Consider the following 20,656-nt stretch of genomic DNA (forward strand, 5'->3'; position numbering starts at 1 on the left):
AGGAGGAAACAAACCAATGACACTTGGCTACTAACACGTTTCTGTTAAAAATGACTAGCAAGGTGCCTGCAGGGCATGCGGGCACAGCCAGAGAGAATGAGAAAGAGGTGGAGGGGGTGGAGCAGGATGGAGGTGGGGATCCTGAACAGAGCTGAAAAAAAAAATAGGCAACAGTTTCTCCCCTGAGGAGTCAGTCCTTTCATCTGGCCGCTCACTGGCGCCTTCACAAACCTCTGATTGTCTGTGAAATAACCCCACTTTATAAAGGCAGCAGTGGCGGCCTCCTGGGAACTGAGCTCTGCTCCACACACAAGCTACTTACGCCTGCTGGCTACACGTAAAAAATGCTGGGAAAAAAATAGAAGTGTTCACTGTATGTACAAATCTATCCAAGGGAATGTCGGAAAATGTTTGCAAGATGTCCTTTAAAGAATGGGTGCATTGAAAACAGTGAGTTTTAAGGAAAACTATCTGAAAGCAACTTGTAGGAGGCTGTATTAGTTCTGCGCTTTAGGCTTTGTGAGAAGAACACACCCACACAAACATATATTCTCCTTTCTCACCACTTAGATATTTGAGGAATATGAGAATGGATCACGCCTTGTGATGTGAAAAAGCGATAAATCATCATTCAGTAGCAGAACGGTCCTAATAAATTGCACGAGTGTTAAATATGAGCAATTGGGCAACGGATAGGAAAGTACTTACACAAGCATGACCATGGGAAAAATCTTAAGATAAGAGAAACTTCCTTTCAGCTTCAAATGTTTCAACCGTCATCAAAGGACCGTTTATTCAGATAAACAAGTGTAACGGTCTCAATCAAGAGGCAGGCACTTTCATCTGACATAACGTGAAGTTGTTCATGAAAAATTCACAATGAGCTTCTTCATGAGGATCACAAAGAGCAACTTCATGTCTAATGTGAGAAGGATTGGGACTGAATCATAGGACAAAAACATGAATGTGTCAGCAACATGGGGATGTCTCATCTAGATTGTATCCAGTCACACCTCAGAGACCAGTTTGAGTTTTAAAAACTCAATATGTAATTTAGTGAGGTTATTAACACTGTAACTTGAGTGTGACCAACTTATTTGACATGACACAACAATATTGCAAGTCTCAATTGAAAGTCCCAATAAAGGGAACTGACAACAAATCAGACTGAAAGATACAGTAGAAAACGGATCAGTTTTTCATCCTGGTTTTAATTCTCTATAATTATGCACATGGGGCATGAGTCTACACATGCAGTCTCATGAGGTTCCATTAAAGAGGATTAACTTGTGATAATGCTGTGGAAAAGCTATTGTTTTTTTTGCGGCTACTACCTTAAAAAAACTTTAAACCAATTTCTAAATAAATATATAAATAAATGTCTCATTATGTTTTCAAAGCTTCAGACCTCTTAAGCTTTATTAAAGACACCCATCTGGAAATGTTTACTTAATTAAACTCATAATCTGATAGGAGGAATGAAACAGCCATTCTTATATAATTTTCATAATTTATATAGTTTTTAAATAAATTAAACAAAGATGGAATTCAACGTTTTTATTTTGTGTGTTTTACCTGCATGGGGCTGAAAGTGCTGCCTTAAAGTACTGTTTTTGGATTTTGTAAATACTATTTTAATCTTGTAGTTGGTACAGCTCACTGAATTTAGTTAATGTTGCTAGAATTACAATAAGTCTATTCACAAATCAATGATTCAATAATTAATGTTAGATTCAAATGCACCAGTAATCCTAAATGACTCAGAATTGGTAGTTAATGTTTGGTTCAACTTCAAGCACAACAAATAAAAGGAGCTTTTAGTATAAACGTGTGTACAATTCTTCAAACAAAACGACACATTCCAATTTCCCACTGTCCACGAAGGCAGCATCTGCTCACTCATAAACAATTTCGGGCTGCACTGATTGGTCAAAGTTGATCCGTGTCAACGTGATGCGTCTACTTACTCCCACAAAGTACTTGACAGCTCCACAACATAGCACGCTCCGCAGCGGCTCTCACCTGGCCGCACTTTGACTGTTTCGCCACCTGTTTTTCGGATGAAACCTGGAGGAGAGATGGCTTCTCAGGATACCTTTAACGAATTGGGCTGCAGTTCGTCCGAGGAGGACAGTAACCGTGTGGAAGGGAAGGAGGAGAAGACTTCTCCGGTGGTGCGCCGGCACCATCCGTTCAGCGTGGAGGCGCTGATGTCCGGCATGAAGACGGACACTCGCAGCGTGGAGTCCATCCGCTGTAAACCGGAGGGAGGCTCGTTGGCGGTGTCTCCTACAGGTCTAAATTCCCTGTTTCTGTATCGAGAGACGTGTAGTTCTCCCGTGGGAGGACGAAAAGACTCAACAGCTCTACCTTCGTCGCCGGTAAAATCCGAGGCATCAGAGTCAGAGGACTGCACACCCTGGGTCACTAACAGCGCGTTTTCCACACAGCCTCGTAAGTTGTGTCATCCACGATGAAACGCTTGGATGATTTGGAAGATTTGTTCAACATAATGCAACACACAGCTTGCTAAATCATTGAGAAGTAAACCATATTCAGTTTGGCTAAAGAGGATACACTTTATTATTTCTTAGCTTTTTTTTCCAGTTCAGTGGTAGCTCTTCTCTACAAGCTGCTGTGCTGTGAATATGTCTCCTGTCAGACAATGTTTAAAGAAGCATAAAGTAAATAAACAAAGTTGCTGCATATCATTCAGATTATGAGTGCTATTTGGGGTTAATGAGTGGGCCTTCTCATAAGAAAAACATGTATATGTGGCATATTAAAATAACAAGTTGCATTTTGAGAAAGGAAAAGATTTTCCAGAAGCCAACTTTTTGTGATGATAATTTTGTTTGGCATTTTTTAAAGACTAGCTCACTGGAAATTTTGAGTTTCTAAATGCAACAAAGATCCTATTCCTAACCCTAATATCCAACTTTCAACCTGAAGTTTTAATCAGATTTGAGTTCAAGTATAGCCAACAGATCAGTATATCATTCTATGAAAGTCGTTTGAAGTATTTAATCTAATCCTTATTCTAAAATCGTTATTATTTTTTCTCGCAGGTCATGGCGGTCCTGGCTGCCCGTTGAGGAAACACAAGACCAACCGAAAGCCTCGCACTCCCTTCACCACATCTCAGCTCCTGGCCCTGGAGAGGAAGTTCAGGCAGAAGCAGTACCTTTCCATCGCAGAGCGGGCAGAGTTTTCGTCCTCCTTGACCCTGACAGAGACCCAGGTGAAGATCTGGTTTCAGAATCGCAGGGCAAAAGCCAAGAGGCTCCAGGAGGCCGAGCTGGAGAAATTCAAGATGGCTGCAGACGCTAAGACGGTGGCAGTGGCGGCTGCTGCTGCTGGAGGTTTACACCCTGGCTTTACGTTACCACTATCGCTGGGCGCCCTGTATGGACAGTCGTACTCTGCCTACCACCATCACCACAGACCCCTAATGCCCATCTCTCCTTTAGGACTGTACGCCACTCCTCTGGGCTACAGCATGTACCACTTATCATAAAAATGGAAATATTACTGACAATGGTGAAATGTGTTTTGGAGGATTCCCAGAAATGGACACAGAGGACGGGTGGCTGACATTTTAAAAATCAATGTTTATAATATATCTACTGCATAAGGAGTGTTTGAATCAACTTTCCGAGCACTTCAAGTCTAATAAGAAATCTATTTTTTCCTACATCAAGGATAAAAGCAAACTTAGAGGTCCTCTTGCCCCTCTGGACCGCCTGTTTACATGACTTGTCTTTATGAAGAGGGGCGGTACTGTTCGGCTGTTTGTACTCTTCTCTTGTTTACTTTTGCAGTAATTGAGCTGGGCGAGGACTTGCACCCAAAAAAGAGAACAACTTTTTACTCCAGCCTTTCTCTTCATTCGATACAGTGCCTTGTGACGAAAAGAGCCTTAATATCAAGACACTTTGTGCACTTATGTGAATAACGAGTGCTTCAGCAACTCAGGCCATAAAAAGCATATCTCTGAAGCACTCTTCCAATTCTACAAAAGTGTCGGCCTTGAAAAACTGCTTTATGGAAAGCGTACTAATTCAGGTTTGTATGCTTTCCCAGACAGCAAGGTTTAAACCTCATTTATTGATCACAATAAAAACTGGTTTCATCTCTTGTAGCAATAAAAAAAAAAAATTCTACTCAGTCATTTCCATTTTATAGAGCGTGGACATATTCTCTTTGAACTATAATTATGCTGGAATTGTATGAATGTCTCATGTTGTGTATATGTGTGAGAATATGGTAACAAGTTCTGACCAAAAATGTATTTATATTGTTTTTCCCTTTGAAAGGGCATATATTGTGCTATGCAATTTATACCCCCCCCCCCATGTTTATTATTCACATGAACAAAACAATTAAAGCTTTCAATGACTGTTTCCTTTACATGGATGACATTTAATTGTATGTGTTGGAGCAATATGCAGACCAGTGCAGCTACGGCCGCTTAGGATCTTTCAAAGATTGTCATATTTGAGTAGATTTGCAGATGGAGTTGTTCTCTTTCTGTGGTTTAATCCCATGTCTGTGTTTCCCAACCATTCTTTATAACAGCGGTCAGTTCAACGCAATGTTTGACAAACCATAAACACATAGCCATAAGTTATCTACGCAAATTTCACAGATAGTTTCCCGTAACTACTGAGCTGTCATTCACCACTATAATCAAGCTTTTCTTTGCCGTAGGTACACTTTTATAGTGATGTTTTGATTGTACAGACAAAATGTCTCGTCTCTGGCACTCATTTACTTTGTATTTATGACCATTATGGAGTTATTCCAGTTTCATAACAGGAGCGTGAGAACTCACAACAGCATTTATCTCTATAATAGGTGAATGTGTTGGCAATTGTGGATGTATTGTCTGTAATTGTACCTTTTGGCAAATCATTATATTTCTCAACCTCACCAGTAATTAGCAGCAACATTTAGTGTTCATTCAACCAGAGAAAATCCAGAAGACTGTTTCCGAGGTGTTGATTTATAAAACTATTCTATATATAATATCAGGTTATTGACAAACTAAAAATGTCCCTCTTTTATTACTGCTGTAATCCTCATCAGCGTTGTGTTCTTCCTGTCTCATTAAACGTTATATTAATGACCACTGTTTGAATTAGCCATATTCTACCAGAGAATAGCTGCAGGGTGAGTTTGGTGGCGTGTGGGGCTTCTAAAAGATGCCTGCACTTTGTTGCAATTATTTGAGCAGCTTACAACTTCCGTGTGACTTTGATGTAACGAGGAAATCGTTTATAGGCAGCAGCGCATTTATGAGGTTCCCCTTTAATCAGAACAAGGCTGAGGGAACTGGCAGGCGAAGAGAGTAGCTTACTCAGACAAGCAATCAGCCTAATGAAGTGCAGATTGGCAGGAGCGGCTCCGAGTCTCTTGTGAAACATCTAGTTTGTGCTACTTATTGAAGGGGTGTTGTATTTCAGCCGTGGAGAATTTAGTAAACTGTCTGTCTGTTGTCGCTGGCGCTGCAAGGATCTGTGTTTGTCATTGTCGGTTGCTGGTAGTCTGACAGTGATTGGGCATGTTTGTGGTTTTGTATGTTACTTAGACACAATATGTGAGAGAGCTCCTCAATGTCTGATAGTCTTGTGCATGTCTTCTACCTCCTCTGGTGGCTGTTTGCCATATAGCATCATGGGACAAACCCTCCCACTTTTTGCCCTGTTGTTCTTTAAAGTGCCATGTGATATGAGATTTAAGACTGATAAGAGACTCTGGGTAAAATTAAACACAATATACACACACATATAAATTGTATATACTGTATATATATTTATATTTATATATATATTGGAGAATCCCACAATCAGTTGTATTTATCACCTGGCTATATCTCAGAGACAAAGCACATTGATCAACATCTCGAAGGGCCATTGGACAATTTTCAAATGTTGTCCCATGACCTGATGTTGTGGTAAATGAAGGCGCAATTATTGAGATCACACTGTGATTTCATATCCTCCTTTTTTTATTTATTTAAAAACACACACAGTAAGCATAAGCCTGAAGGTAAGTGCCCGCTTTTTGGCACAAATTGCACATGCGAAAATATGTTTGGCTTTAAGGGGCTTTCCTTTTTTCTTTAGTGTGCTTTGCTAACCTGTTTGGGTAGTTTCTGTATGCTACAGCTTCCGTGTACCTGAATAGTTAATAATAGCGTGAGAAATAACCACAGACTGTTTATATAAAAACATCCCAAGGAAAAATTCAGGTGAGGTTTTCTTCATCTTTTACAAACACACAAGCAACTTTACGATAATAGCAGCTCAGCTAGTCACCACAAGAGCTGAGAAAGTGTATGAGACGGTTTATTTTACTAGTCTAATATACTTTCTTCTCAAAACACTCAATTAGCACTGCAGTCTCTGCTTCAGCTGATTTGTGTACGGATACTAATGAAGCCTTGGGCAGCGCCTCCCACAAACAAAGTGAACCCCCTGTGAGTTTCCATGTTCAGACGAGGACAAAATGCACAAGAATGCTGTTGTTGTTGTGGTGTGTGTGTGCGCTGGTGATATCCCCTAGAGAGTCACACAGTAGCAGATGCAAGCGAAACTGCCCGGAGCAGGTCATTGGAAGACTAGGATGTCAAAAGCCTCTCTCTGGACACACACACACACACACACACACACACACACACACACACACACACACACACACACACACACACACACACACACACACACACACACACACACACACACACACACACACACACACACACACACACACACACACACACAAATTCCCTATCAATACTTGCATATCAATGATACATACGTTAATAGATTAGGCATTTTGTCTTCATCTGGGAGATCCCGTTTGTGCTTTGTGCTGGGTATTTGTGTGTTCTGTACTTTTCTGATTTGAAAAATGGGCATCTTTTAATTTGTTTAGAAGCAGTCACTACAGAAATGACATTGTTTAGAGATCATTAACGGAGGCCCTAATATGCTCATAACCAAGAAGGATCTTCACTTTAACAGTGCATTAAACACTCCTCCGTCACGGTCATGCTTAAAGCAATCTCCTATCTATTGTAGAATCAAACATCAAAGAAGCTTCTGAAAGCTCTGCTAAATGGCCATATAACTTACACTGTTCATTTGAAGTCATGAATAAGCAATTATTCCAAATGTAATACTTGCTGATCTAAAACCACTGAGGCCTCTCTGGAAACCGTTCACGCAGTTGGTGAGGAAGCTGAGAGACTGATGATTTTTAGGTTTGATTGGTTTTAAATGAATGCCCTCACATACAAATGTAAATGGATGTGTTTGGGATGATCTATTCTGAGTCTTGAAAAACATTACAAGTATGTGTTCCATAATAAAAAAATAGGGGTTTGACATTTTTACGACATAGGATATTATGTTCTAATAGATAGAGTTTCTCTGTTATTTGGATCGGCTAAATGTTTTCAGTTTTTCATTTATATCACAAGACAGTGAGCCTTTTTCAAAGTGATGTGGCAGTCTTAAGTACTGAGAGTTTAACTATGACAAATTAAATGAATGTGGTAAATATCCGAGTAGGTCCATGGCATTTCGGGGACTATTTTAGATATGGCTCATTAATAAAGTAAGGGAACAAAAATAATTATACGTATATTAAGAGAGCTGTAAAAAATAAAAAGTAAAAAAACAATTACTATGGCAAACTGCAAAAAACATGGGAGACAAACAGAGTGGACTGATAGTCAGAGAGATTTCATACAGGTATAATGTATGATGTAATTCTAACCAAAAAAACAAGACAATGCATTGGAGAAAAGAAGAGTAGAAGAGAAATTCAAAAGTGTGTGACACATGCGGACGTGCCAAATAAACTGTGAGGATGTAGTCCCCCTGCTTATCCACTAGGCGTCACTATTGCAACAAAGTTTACCAAGAGTCAGTGTAAATCATCCAAAAATCATACTGCTATGAAGAGCAAATTGATTCAGGAGACAGAATTAAATGTTTCTTGTCATTGGTGTAAACCCCCATCCCCCCTAAAAATCAAAAAACCAGGAGATCTTTGAGTTTCTCTTATCTGCTAAGAACTGAAGAGTGTGCTTATCTTGAATTATTTGGGGAATAGTGGGCTGAGATTCCGATTAAAATTGCAAATGATGCTGCGTAGGGAGAGGAAAACACGCTGGCATCTTTTTAAAGCCCTATATTGTTCCGACACCTGTTTACTCAGCCGAATGCCTCCATACAAGTGTTTGAGGGGAGGTGTGTGTGCATGTTGGAGGTTGAGGGGAATGAGTTTTGCATCCTTAAGTATCTTTAAAGTGTGAAACAGAGGGAGAGGGCGCATTAGTTTGAGTGCTTCTACCTTTGTAATCCTGACATCCTCTAACCATTTAACTTTCACTTCTTTATTGAAGAAGACAGGGGAGTTGAGTCGTCACAGATTGAGTTTGCCATACGTGCTACCACAATTACACACTACGCACTCAGCACCATCGCTACATTACAAATTAATGTCACAGAGATAGAGAAGGACAGAAAGAGGAAGCCACACATGTCACTGCAGTGTGCCTTCTCTCACTTTATTTCTCCACCTCACACATACACACATCCTCACACACACATACTCTGTTGTCATTGTGCTGCCACCTCGTCTTTTCTTCCCATGCCTGGCTCCCAACTGATTCGCTTCTGGCAGACCAATTCATACAAATTACAATTCAACAAGCCATTGTGTTGTTAACAGCTATTTAAAAATGATGCACATTACAACCTCTTAGATGAAATAAAACACATAGCATTAAATCAAAATGTAAAGTAGTGCAACCTTTTGGATGTGGAATACATTCCATAAGGTCCCTTTTGAATCAGGTTAGAGGCCATGTGATTTGCAGGCTGTTGAAGCCATATGATGTGTGAGAACATAGCTGTGGGATATACGCTATTTATAGATTCACTTGTATGATTTCATGCGTTTGCTCCCTGGCTTTTTTCCCTCCCTCTTTCTCAATAGGAATGATTATGCACATGGACGGCAGCTTCTGAAGAGTAGAGGTCAGTAGAGGGAGCACAGGTGTGTGGGTGTTTGTGGGTATCAACTCACAAAGTTGAACTAAAAAAAAGACTGCTCAAATCGTCTTAAAGCACTACTGTATTGAAGTCAGTGAGATATTTTATTATGGATCTTAATTCTAATTTGTTCTTGGGATTCAGTTAAGGGTCATCCCTAAACCTTGAATATTACGGCTCCGCTTTGGACCTCCACCTTCTAGCATTCCCCCGTCTTCTCATCCCTATTTAGGCAGAGGTCCTTAGGTTTTATTATAATGAAGCCCAAGGCAGCCTTTTTGATAGTATATTGGACCCGCAGGTCAGTGTGTGGTTAACATTGATATAATGATGCATATGGGTTTACAATAGAGTTACTTGAAAGCTGTGTGCCTCATTCAGATGTTAAAGGGGGTCTTTCCAACAGCACAATTGACAGTGTATTAAAGGCCAGCTGTCACCATACCTAATACCGATGCATAAATAAACCCAACCATCCCCATTAATTGCCAGAAGCACAACAGTGGAGCTAGTGCTACCCATTTTTGCATGAAGAGACATTACATTTATACCTCCCTCAAAAATCCAAACAAATACTTTGAAATGTAAAGCTGTAAACATGTGTTTTTGTATTAATAATAGACATCTCATCACCATCTAATGGGTACATGTGTTTCCTGAGACACAATTACTTTTTATCACCAGACACACGTTTAATATCACCACAAGTCCAACAAATTGCATTAGTGTGTTTGGATGTTTTGTCCATTTTGCCAATTTATCACAGCGTGTCTGTATGCCAGTGAGAGAGCGAGTGTGTTTCAACACATGCGTTTTTCTAAGCTTGTGTCCCTGTGTAAATGCAGGCCTGTATTTATAGCTGTGTGTGCCAGTCTGCAAAGCAATAGGGGATTTTATCACCCACAAACCTGGTTTGTGGAACTGTACAGAAAAAAAATCAGGATTTGGAAATGGCATGTGGGAAATCCATTATTGCCTGTTGTGTGTTATGTAGATTGCTGTGGTAACACAAACACGACGGGCAAGCAGAGAAAGCAGATACAGTATACAGCAGAATAATGACTATTTTGACTACCCTGATAATACCGTCTTTAACCCTTGCCTACATTTTACAGATTTTCTTAGAGCTTAAGTAAGGGAACATTTCTAGATGAGCAATTATCATTGTGCTCTTGGCGCCATGCTAGGTGGCAGCCTGTTGCAGCAGCTCCCTCTTCTTTCCCTCGTTTTATAGACTTAGTCTTTTTTAACAATTTTATTCTCGTTATTTGTGATTTTTCTTTTGACCGTTAACTCATTTTAAAAAAATTGTATTTTTAGTTCTAATTATTTGTTATGCTTCTTCTTTTTGTATTTTGCCGCTGCAATGAAAACATTTCCCAGTTTGAGATAAATAAAGTATTTCTGATTCTGAATTATTTAAATATTTATATTTAAAATATACATTTTACAGGCTGTGTATATGTTTTTCCTTTAAAACTAAATAAAAACAACAAAAAGCAAACAAGAACACATCTGCTGGTGCAACAGTGTAACAGCAGAATGATGCTAATAAGTACATTTTATTCCTGAAGGACTTTATCTGAGCATAGCAAAAACCTGCTTTTAGACGTTCCTGCCATCCTTTTGTTCCAAGAAAAGATATATGATGATTACCTTTTTTTCATGATAACCTTTTCTGCTTTTGGGTCTTTTCTTTCTTTGTGAATGAGGAATTGAGTGGCTCAGTATAAAATGACACGACCAAGACCTGAAAAATATTAGAAAAAGGTAGAAAAAAACTGAGGACGTAAAGGTAGAGAGGACTGATGAAGCGCTTTATTGTTTAGGAAATATTAGCATAGTGTGAGGGTGTATGTTGGGTGTTTGTGGGTGGGTTGGAAAAAGTAATGAGGCGAGGTAATAGATGAAATACTGAAAGTGCGCCCAAATATCAATGCTCCTGGGACCGGGGATATGATAGATGGGATATCCTCAAGGGTCACTGCTCTTCTGGGCAAATTACTTTAGGTTAGTATGTTTTGCTTTTGACCTTGATAAGAAAGATTGTTTTGTGCAGAGTAGACTGGCTTGTGGCAACTACTCATGCTTGTTGTTTTGTAGTCATCACAGCTTGTGGTACAGGAATAAAGCTCCAAGTGGCCGATCAAGAAGACACTTAATCATTTTGGTTGCTGGGTTCGCTCAGACAGGCAAAAAAAAAAAAAAGAATTGATCAAAATGTATTGACCCATTTGTCTCGTTTCTTTTTCTCTGTGTTGCTGGTGTATGGCATCAACTGATATTCAAGAGCACTTCAATTGTATTTAGGCTTTTGATGTGTTTTTGTGGTAACTTGATGGCTGAATGGAATTGACTCTTACTGATTTTGGTTTTCTCTCACTTATCTTGTAGAGTCGGATTCAGTAGCAGCTGGAAGCTTTTTTCAGCGAAATATGGTTGGTTTTAGAAGTTTTCACTGAAAAAAGCTTCCAGCTGCTACTGAAACCGACTCTACAAGATAAGTGAGAGAAAACCAAAATCAGTAAGAACTCCTTTGCTGAGAGAAGAGCTCTCTGCTGCTGCAGAAACAAATGTTAAAAACTGTGCAGGCAACCAGCAATAAGTCAAAAGAGGCAACCGTTCTGTAGAGCTAAGAGGGACCGCAGAGACCCTCATTATTATGAGATAAAAAAAACAACAACGTCTAAATGGAGCTTTAAATCATTGTTTACTAGATATGTAGTACATAATGGAGCTAAGAAGAAATATTTCATGGGAGATTAAAATAAAAGACACTGAAAATAGAGCCAAAACACATACTACAGTACTCATCTGTGGGCTTTTACATCTGTACAATGACCTGGGGGATTTCATTAGCCGCATTTCCTCTCATAGGGTCAGATGCCCTTGCGTGGATGGATGCATATGACTCATAGGAAGATCTCCCACATTGGAGCCTCTGAGTAGCAAATACAGCAGGAGGGTCTGTCTGTCACTCAGCATCCCACACATTGTGCATCCCTAAGAGTCAGCAGAACTCACCACTGCTGCGTCACATTGAAGCAAGATGACCCGAGGGTGGTGGCTGCCCGCTTTGTCAGTCTAGCAAAGCCCGTTTGGCCATTTTCATACCATTGCAAGGGCAATTTGCTGTGTGTGACCTTTCGAAGGGCAATGTAACATGACAAGAGCTGTTAACATCCAGAGAGCACCTAGGGGTTTCTGAAGATATAGGCCATTCTTACAGTTTTAGAGTTTATCCATTTGTCATCTTTAAAACAGGCTTCCCCCCATTTTCTGTGCTGTAATCTTTGCTGTCTATGAGGTTGTATTTATGTGGGCCAGCATGTTTCTCCTTGCCTTCACCTATTGATGATTTCATGGCTGACAGTGGGGTTGCTACTCCTCCCTTTCCAGTGGAAGACCATACACAATTGTCAATGTACTGTAAATCTGGAGGTGGGATGCAGGTATGGTGTTAAAAACGGCTATCGCACCTGTACTAGATAATCCATTTGAACACAGATAGGAATTATATGAGCAATATAAACATGTCAGCTAACGTACTGTATATTCACATTTTGGCGCGAGCAGTAGACACACTGCATCATTGGCTGATAGTTGTGTCATGTTACACAACAACATTCAGTTATTTTCTGCAAACTAATATGGTTCGCTGTCAGTTTTCTAACAACAACTCTAATAAGTAAAACAAGAATCTCTGATACACTAGTTTGCTTTGCAGGGTGTCAAATACTAGGATGTATGCACAGCGTACACCAAACATCCCACCGCTTCAACTGGTGCTAAAGAGGAATAAGGAATCTTGGATTGAAATATATTTATATATAAACATGAAGTAAAATGTATTTATTTATGTATGGATGCCTGGACACATACATCAAGATATAACTGCTGCACATTTCATTCCCAATTCACTTCAATTAATTTGGCAAAGGGTGTGGGCAACGAAAGTGATAGAGACCAGAGCTGCCAACATTGTGTTTTAGGAAATAGTAGCAGGCCGAGCGGAGCGAGGCAAATTTTTTTTCAAAGCCGGGGGTCCGAGGTCCGCCGAAGCCCCCTGAATGCCCCCTTATTTCATTTTTACTTTACTTATTTCTATTTATCTTTTGTATTCAACTGTTATTATTTTACTGTAAATTGTATGTATATATAGTTCCCTATTCCTTTTCCTATCACCCTGCTGCTATAACATGTGCAATTCCCTTACAGGATTAATAAAAGTTATCTTATCTTATCAGAAGCCAGAGACTTTACATGCTCTGAGATGCAATCTAGGTCATATTAGGACATGTTTTTCGTGTATAATTTCTCCTTTTCCCCATACTGTTGCACAGAATTAAACACCAACATACACAAACAAATATTTTTATTAACCGAACAGAATTCATCATGAAACAATACTGAACAATAACACATGAAAAACCTTTACACAGCCTTTTTTTAGAACAGAGTTCAACTCAAGGGAACCTTTGGCTGTGACATGACCATCTCATCAACCTCTCACTTTAGATGGTCATAGGTTGCTGACTTGGCCTTGGCAAGAGTTGTCTTGGAGTACGCCTGCTTGTAGCAGACAGACCCCTTTGCCACCATGAATTGTTTGTGGGTAATGAGGTTACTCAGGGTCTCCATTCCCATACTAGGTCTGAACTCCGTTCTGTTTTTTGTGACAAGACTGAAGATGCGTTCGCAGTCTGCATTGGAATGGAAGATGCAGAGGATAGCCAGCATTACCTTGCAGAGTAAAGGGTACTTGAGATGGCCATTTCCATCCTTCAGCTGACTCATCAGGTGCCACTGTGTGTCTGGTCTGTCACAGCTGGTGATGCTTTCTGGCAGAGCATCGGTTTGGTAGGTCATGAATTGACCCTCAAGCTTGTCCATCTCCTCAGCACTCATCTTCAAGCAGGGGAATCTGCCTGTGAAGTACCTCACAGAATTGAAGTCTGCGCTGTCCCGTGCAGACATGTCAGCCACAGAAGCATTCCTTATCACTGGGTCATCATAGGGAAACTTCTTCACCATGTACTCAACAGCCTTCATGTAGAATGCCCGCACAGCGCTGAAGACCTGGGCAAGCTGCAGCTCCTCAAGCTCAGGGTGATCTCTTATGAAGTCTCTGGTGTTTTGCCCAATGAACAAGGTCTCATTGCTCTTCTGGTTGCTTGGTTCCCTGAATGGTACCTGGTGAACCTTAGCAGCTGCATTGATCACCTGAGGCTTCACAAATCGGTTCAAGAGATTCTTCAGCTGTGTGGTCAAAGTCCTGTGTAGTATTTGTATGCAGGGTTTGTCTAGCTGCAGCAGAGTGTTGGCCTCATCAAATATCGGCAGGACCGCACTTAGAAAGTAGCAGTAAAGATGGAATGTTGGGTCCTGCAGATGTTGACATGCCCTCTGCACTCTCTGTTGTGCCCCTGTCTTGGGCTGAGTGGCTCCAGTGCTAGATGTATTGGGCTGAGTGGGTGCAGTGCTAGATGTCTTGGGCTGAGTGGGTGCAGTGCTAGATGTTTTGGGCTGAGTGGGTGTAGTGGTAGATGTCTTGGGCTGAGTGTGTGCAGCGCTAGATGTATTGGGCTGAGTGGGTGCAGTGCTAGATGTATTGGGCTGAGTGGGTGCAGTGCTAGATGTCTTGGGCTGAGTGGGTGCAGTGCTAGATGTTTTGGGCTGAGTGGGTGTAGTGGTAGATGTCTTGGGCTGAGTGTGTGCAGCGCTAGATGTCTTGGGCTGAGTGGGTGCAGTGCTAGATGTCTTGGGCCGAGTGGGTGCAGCGCTAGATGTGTTGGGCTTTGCCGTTGCAGTCTTGGGCTGTGTGGTTGCAGCTGCTGGTGTTTTCTTTCCCTGACAGAATTTGGCTAGGTTTTGTTGGCGAAAGAGATAGCCTGCCAAATCAAACTGAGAATTGTCCTTGCTGCCGCTACTGTGGGTTGATCTGTCCTTACTAACACTGTGGGTGGACTTGTCCTTGCTGCTGCTCTGCGTGGTCTTGTCCTTGCTGCTGCTCTGCGTGGTCTTGTCCTTGCTGCTGCTCTGCGTGGTCTTGTCCTTGCTGCTGTGCCCAGACTGTTCTGACTCAAAGTATTGCAGCAATGCAGGCCACTGCTGCAACAACCTGGCGATGCATTTATCTAAAGAGAGCCACCTCGTACTTACATGTTTAACAATCTTTCTCATTTCCACTCCACCCAGATCCTGAAATTTCTTCAGTCCCTGTTTCCTCTTGCTGGATTTGTCTAGGTAGAAGTAGATGTCCACCAGCAGCTCTTCAAATGGACACTGGAAGCTGAGCAGCAGCTTTTTCTGCAGCTAGATGAATTAGATGGCACGGGCATCCCAGCACATATACTGCACTGTTTTTTTTGTTGATGTAGCCTGCCGTGCCAGCTTTGAGTCCCTGCATCACCATGGCATTATCTGCCCCAAAACTCATGCAGTTGTCCCAGGATATGCTACGTTTCTCAAGTTCATTGTCAATGAGTTTGAATATGTTCTGCCCAGTAGATGCCTCATGACACTCTGGCAAAGATAGGAGTACTGTCAGAACACGCCCAAGTCCTCGATCAAGTACTTCACAACAAGAGGATACAGCTTACAGTCTCCATAGCCAGTGCTCCCATCCGTGGCTAGGGAGTATGGAGCTGTACTCATTGCCTCCGTGATCACAGACGCATCCTCCTTGGCAAGAGCTCCAACAATGGCGCTGCTCTTTGTGTGACCAGACCCATACTTTCCTGCAATTGCAATCACAAAAATATTGCATTGTATTATCATGATTATACTCTAGATTACACAGAATTGCAGAATTACAATCATGATATTAATCCTCTGTAGAGTAAGTTGGCCTAGGCTATTTTTTTTCACCTTTACATAAAATGAAAAATGTTTATTAGAATGATACAGTATCAGTAGGCTATAAATTAGCAATGATTAATTTGCAAGATTTAAATCAGATTATCAACCAGGGCAGTACTGTAACTGTTTTATATAGTCTGTACAGATTGTAGAGTGTATTGTGACAGTATACAGATATAAATCTATGCCTATGAATGCTTGAGATGAATTGAGGCTATTTGTCATTTGAGCCTTACCAGCGATTTTCGAGTCCGGAAACATCTTTTTCACCAGTGGCCCGATGTGGTCGGCCACCGCGATCGGGATGTTGTGTTCCACCAGAAAGTCCACAGCGAGCACTTCGGCATTTATGACACTGGTGTCACTGTCAACCGTAAAGAAGCCCGCGATGGGCCTTGTAGCTTCCACTGCCGCCTTGTATGACGTGTGTTTAGCAGTCCTGATGTGCTTTTCAACGTCGTGTCGGCCCCCATGCCTCACGCTAAAATCTGTCTTACACAACATACAGTAAGCGTGGAAGTCGTCCAGCTTCGACCGGGTGATGGTCGGCCATTCTGCGTTATATTCTAGCTTGAAGCGCTGTTCAGAAATTCGCCGCTTTTTCAGCGGAGGACAAGTACGTTCACCATCCATTTTTGATAGACTTCAACTGACAGCTCGCTCCGCGATTTCGCGGGCATAGTGTATTCACGAATTATCATTGGTCCATTAGAAATTAAGATAATAAAAACACAACACATATGTTACATTATATAATGAAAAAAACCCAGATATTAATATGTTGTAGTGACTGTAATACACATAATTCACCTCCTTCTAAAGTGTGGTTCTACACACTGTTGTTTCATGCCTGTAAGTATGACCGTTGGTTTATGCTTGAAAGTACAACTGTAAAAAGGGATCGTGGTCCCTTTAATTAATCTGTGTTTACGATGACGTGGAGCCCCATGCTTGTTGGTCAGGACAGCGCCATCTTGTTTTGTTAACTTTGACTGTGTTTAAACGAGACACGCATTCGTGTGCTGAACTGTAATGAACGTCTCCTGCGTTTCATTACGATCTCCACAATGTTCTACTTATCTGTGCTATAAATGTAATTTTTGTATGATTCCAATGATCTTAAATAATTTTATAACCAAAATAGCTGAATTTGCTCGTGACCTGAGCAGAGGAGACAAGCGGGGTAAGGCAAAGAGCGGCGCCTCACGTCAGATTGAGCAATCCCTCACAAAGCGGAGCTAGTGAGAAATTAGCACCTCCTGTATAATGCCTCCCTGCTCTGTAACAAAGATGCAAGTGAGGAAATATTCCCTCCTGTATAATGCCTCCCTGCTGTGTTACAAAGATGCTTGATGGATTTTACCCCGATATATATATGTAACAGTATGTAACCATAATGATTTACCCCGATGAATCTGCCACAAAATACAACAATGCAAATGCAGACGAATGGAAAGCCACCAGTACGTTTAATTATTAGCCAAGATTACATTGATATCCGAGTGTTTCCGAGGGGATTGTTTAATGTCTGTCATCCATTTAACATCATACAACGTCGTTGTGATCACTTTGAACCCAACGATCTTTTTTTTTAATGTATTGGTGAGCTGAGTTTGAGAAATTAAACTGTGCAGCTAAAGTTGTGTTTTTTGGTTGCTATAGTTATCTAGTTGCTATGCTAGCTAGCTCAAGAGACTTAAATAACCTAAACGATTTAAATGGAAGCGTTCAATTCGCATGTAATGATAGCTAGTTATCGAGCTGATGTTATAGTTTCCCCGATTTAACTCATTGTATTTTAATGGGTAAAGGTAAAAATCCTCAGGGTGCCTGTGCATCTTCGCATGAAATAATATATTAGCCTACCAGTTATTAACACGAGTTCTCTAGCTACCAACTGCCAACTCGTTGTACCTATCATAGGTGTGTGTGAAGAATGCTGAGATAAAATATGAAAAACAACCAGTAGTCAATGTGCAAGCTGCCAATTGAATTATGTTTTAATAAACTCTATTGACTTCACATATTTTTCACCGCACGGCACTGGTCTACATGAATAGAATTCTTCATCAACAGCGGGAGCCAAAACAGCATAGCATCCTGGTAACAGTAGTGAGGGTATCACAAAAAAGAAGTACAGCCGATCCTATTGGCTCTTTGTCAACGCAAGGGACGAATCATAAAACGGCTTATATGTGAGCTTTAGGGCTGGTTGGATGTCAACACAGGCACGAGGCTGCCAGCTACACGATTCATTTTTCGATTTGTTGGGTAATGCGTAGGATATTCAAGTCAAGCGTAGCGGCGTAATTAGGGCCTGGAAATCGTATCTGCTACGCCAAAATCGTGTATGTTGGCAGCTCTGTAGAGACACATGGTGACACGAAGGCCATGACCAACACAAGCACTTAATTTATTCTGGCTATAGTTGGTTTTCTAAAATACAACAGTTGGAAGGAAATCTGTACTTTTCCACTTTAAAATAGCTGCTATCAACAAATCATTCAAAAAACTTCAATATTGAAGAAGAGTGAAATCTCATCTGGGGTGATTTGTTGCTGTATGCATACAAGTGTGTGACAGTCTGTGTTTGAATATTTATGTTAAGTCTGTGAATGTATCTCTCTGCTCGATTATGGACGCCAACACACACTTTCATTCCTTTTTGTTTTGAATACTCAGTGAGCTTGTGTGTGTTTGTGTGTGTGGTGGTTTGCTAAGTACCACTGCTCCTGAATTGAGGATGTCAGTGAACTGGCTAGCCTCTGGGGTTTAGTTTCCACTCTACACGCTGTGAACGCTGTTCTATTCTAGGAACTCGCCTAAAAACAGACCACAGTTGTGGCACTTTCTGACACTCCTACCTCTGGTGCAGCTGCTGTTTAATTTCGACTGGGGAGGGCAGGAGGGAGCTAAGAAGAGAAGGAAGAGGGACAGAAAGGATGATGGAGGAAGAACCTGAGGGGAGACATTCGCCCGGAGGAATTTATTCAGCCAGCCAGCATGAATTTACATAACCAGCTGGCAAACTTGGCAGAGGACTAGACAGCCAATCAGTAATCCATCAATCCAAAAAAGAAAGCTAGCCCAGTAAACAAGTATGGAGCCTGCTAGAGCGCAACAAGCTGAGCTGTGGTGAGGCGACAGTCTTGGGACCTTGACTGTGGCAGGTGTGTGCCTGACTTTCATACGGCCCCCTGACCAGAGAATGCTAATAGAAAGTGGCAAGACAGGAGGTGTGAAAGAGGAGAAAGAGTGGTTGAAGGGAACATGCCTCATCTTTATGAGGCAAAAAAGAAAACAGGGACAGGTGGAGAGCAATTTATGGTGTAAATTAGAGTTGTGTGTATGTGTATCCTAAGCTGGATAATTATTTCCAAGTCATCATTTGGCAATCTAAAAATGATATCCGTGAGCAGTGAAGTGTTTTTGCTGAAGATTTCTGTCAGTAAAGTTTGAGTAACTCTAGGTGGCGCTCTTTCACTGTTAGCAATGGTTGGTATAAAGGCTTTAGCTAAACAACAATCTCTTGTTCTGTTTATTTTATGTAAGTGCTGTTAAAGCTGCAGGAAAGATTAAAAAAAACATAACTTATTCCTCCTACTCAAACACTGCTTGCTTAGAGTTCCAAGGCTTTTATTTACTATCTATACTAAGTGTTGAATCCCTGTTGTGTTATTGCTCTTGGCAACAGAAACTGGCAAAGCATGATGTTTAAAAAGGATTTAAATGAAAAGGATCATTACTTCAACTAGCTCTTCTTTATTCTCTGTCATCTTTTCCCAGAAGCCTCTCCCTCTACAGTGAATGAAGTCACTCCATGGAGAGAAATGACAAAACTACTGAGTGGCAAAACAAATCATCCATGAGTAAATGACCAGGGTGCAAAAGAAGACTCAACTGAACTTGCTATTTCAGAGAACTTCACAAAAACACATTTTCCTGTTGGAGGAACTGGAGAAAACATTAATGTGTTGCAGAGTAAGGATAGATGTCTACTAACAATTACATTAATCCTTCAGTAACTGTTTTTTAAATGGCTTCCAGTTGGGAGTAGAAACTATCTGTGACACAACATTGACATATCAACACCTTTTAAGTTGATGTTGCAAACTTGTTAGCGAACAGTGGTGCAGTTACACATCCTAAAATAACAGAACATCAGGTTGTCATGGTTCATGCCACCCAGCGAATTTTAGTCCAATATTCGCTCTCTTTTGTTTCTGTTTTGTGTCTGCAAACCCATAACAAAAACAGCTGTTGTTGTTGTGTTTGAATTTGTTCTGCTGCTTGTTGCTAACTGTGTTTGTTGCTGAGCAGGCATTGTACAGTGCGTTTGCTAAAAACGGCAGCTACTGCTGCTGAGAACAACTCTATGAGAGCATTCAGAGTGAACCACAGAAGCAAAGGTGTGGGCCGTACTGTGTCACCATAGTTACATACCACAGAGTTTGACTTCTGTATTAGTCCAGTTACATTTGGGTGATAAATGTTTTCACATATTTCTGGCTAACTTGACTTTCTTAATATATCACACTTAATTTGTGTAAGGTAGGAAAAAATCCATACAACATGAAACACAAGCACATTTCATTGTGGACCCACTCAATTTCCTGGAACCCACAGGAACAACCACCTCTGGGACTCACTATAATGTCACTGCCTACTTTGAGTTCTCTTCATAAGAAAATGGGAAAGTTAGAAGTTGAGGCAGGGTATTATAATGT

At 41.0% G+C, this 20,656-nt stretch overlaps 1 protein-coding gene across 1 annotated transcript; it reads left to right on the forward strand.

The window, feature by feature from the left end:
- Positions 1-1,985: 1,985 nt before the first annotated feature.
- msx2b (muscle segment homeobox 2b) lies at positions 1,986-4,410 on the forward strand. Its single transcript, XM_063894504.1, has 2 exons — positions 1,986-2,454; positions 3,069-4,410. Exons 1-2 carry the CDS (start codon positions 2,061-2,063, stop codon positions 3,515-3,517), a joined length of 843 nt encoding a protein of 280 aa, XP_063750574.1. The 5' UTR covers positions 1,986-2,060; the 3' UTR covers positions 3,518-4,410.
- Positions 4,411-20,656: the final 16,246 nt, after the last annotated feature.

Source organism: Eleginops maclovinus, chromosome 11 (assembly GCF_036324505.1).
Source record: "Eleginops maclovinus isolate JMC-PN-2008 ecotype Puerto Natales chromosome 11, JC_Emac_rtc_rv5, whole genome shotgun sequence".
In the NCBI taxonomy this organism is placed as follows: Eukaryota; Metazoa; Chordata; class Actinopteri; order Perciformes; family Eleginopidae; genus Eleginops; species Eleginops maclovinus.

Excerpts from the sequence above, each read along its gene's own strand:
- msx2b (XM_063894504.1), top strand. The coding sequence starts at position 2,061 with ATGAAACCTGGAGGAGAGATGGCTTCTCAGGATACCTTTAACGAATTG. Across the intron at positions 2,455-3,068 it reads CGCGTTTTCCACACAGCCTC|GTCATGGCGGTCCTGGCTGC; the intron begins GTAAGTTGTGTC and ends TTTTTCTCGCAG.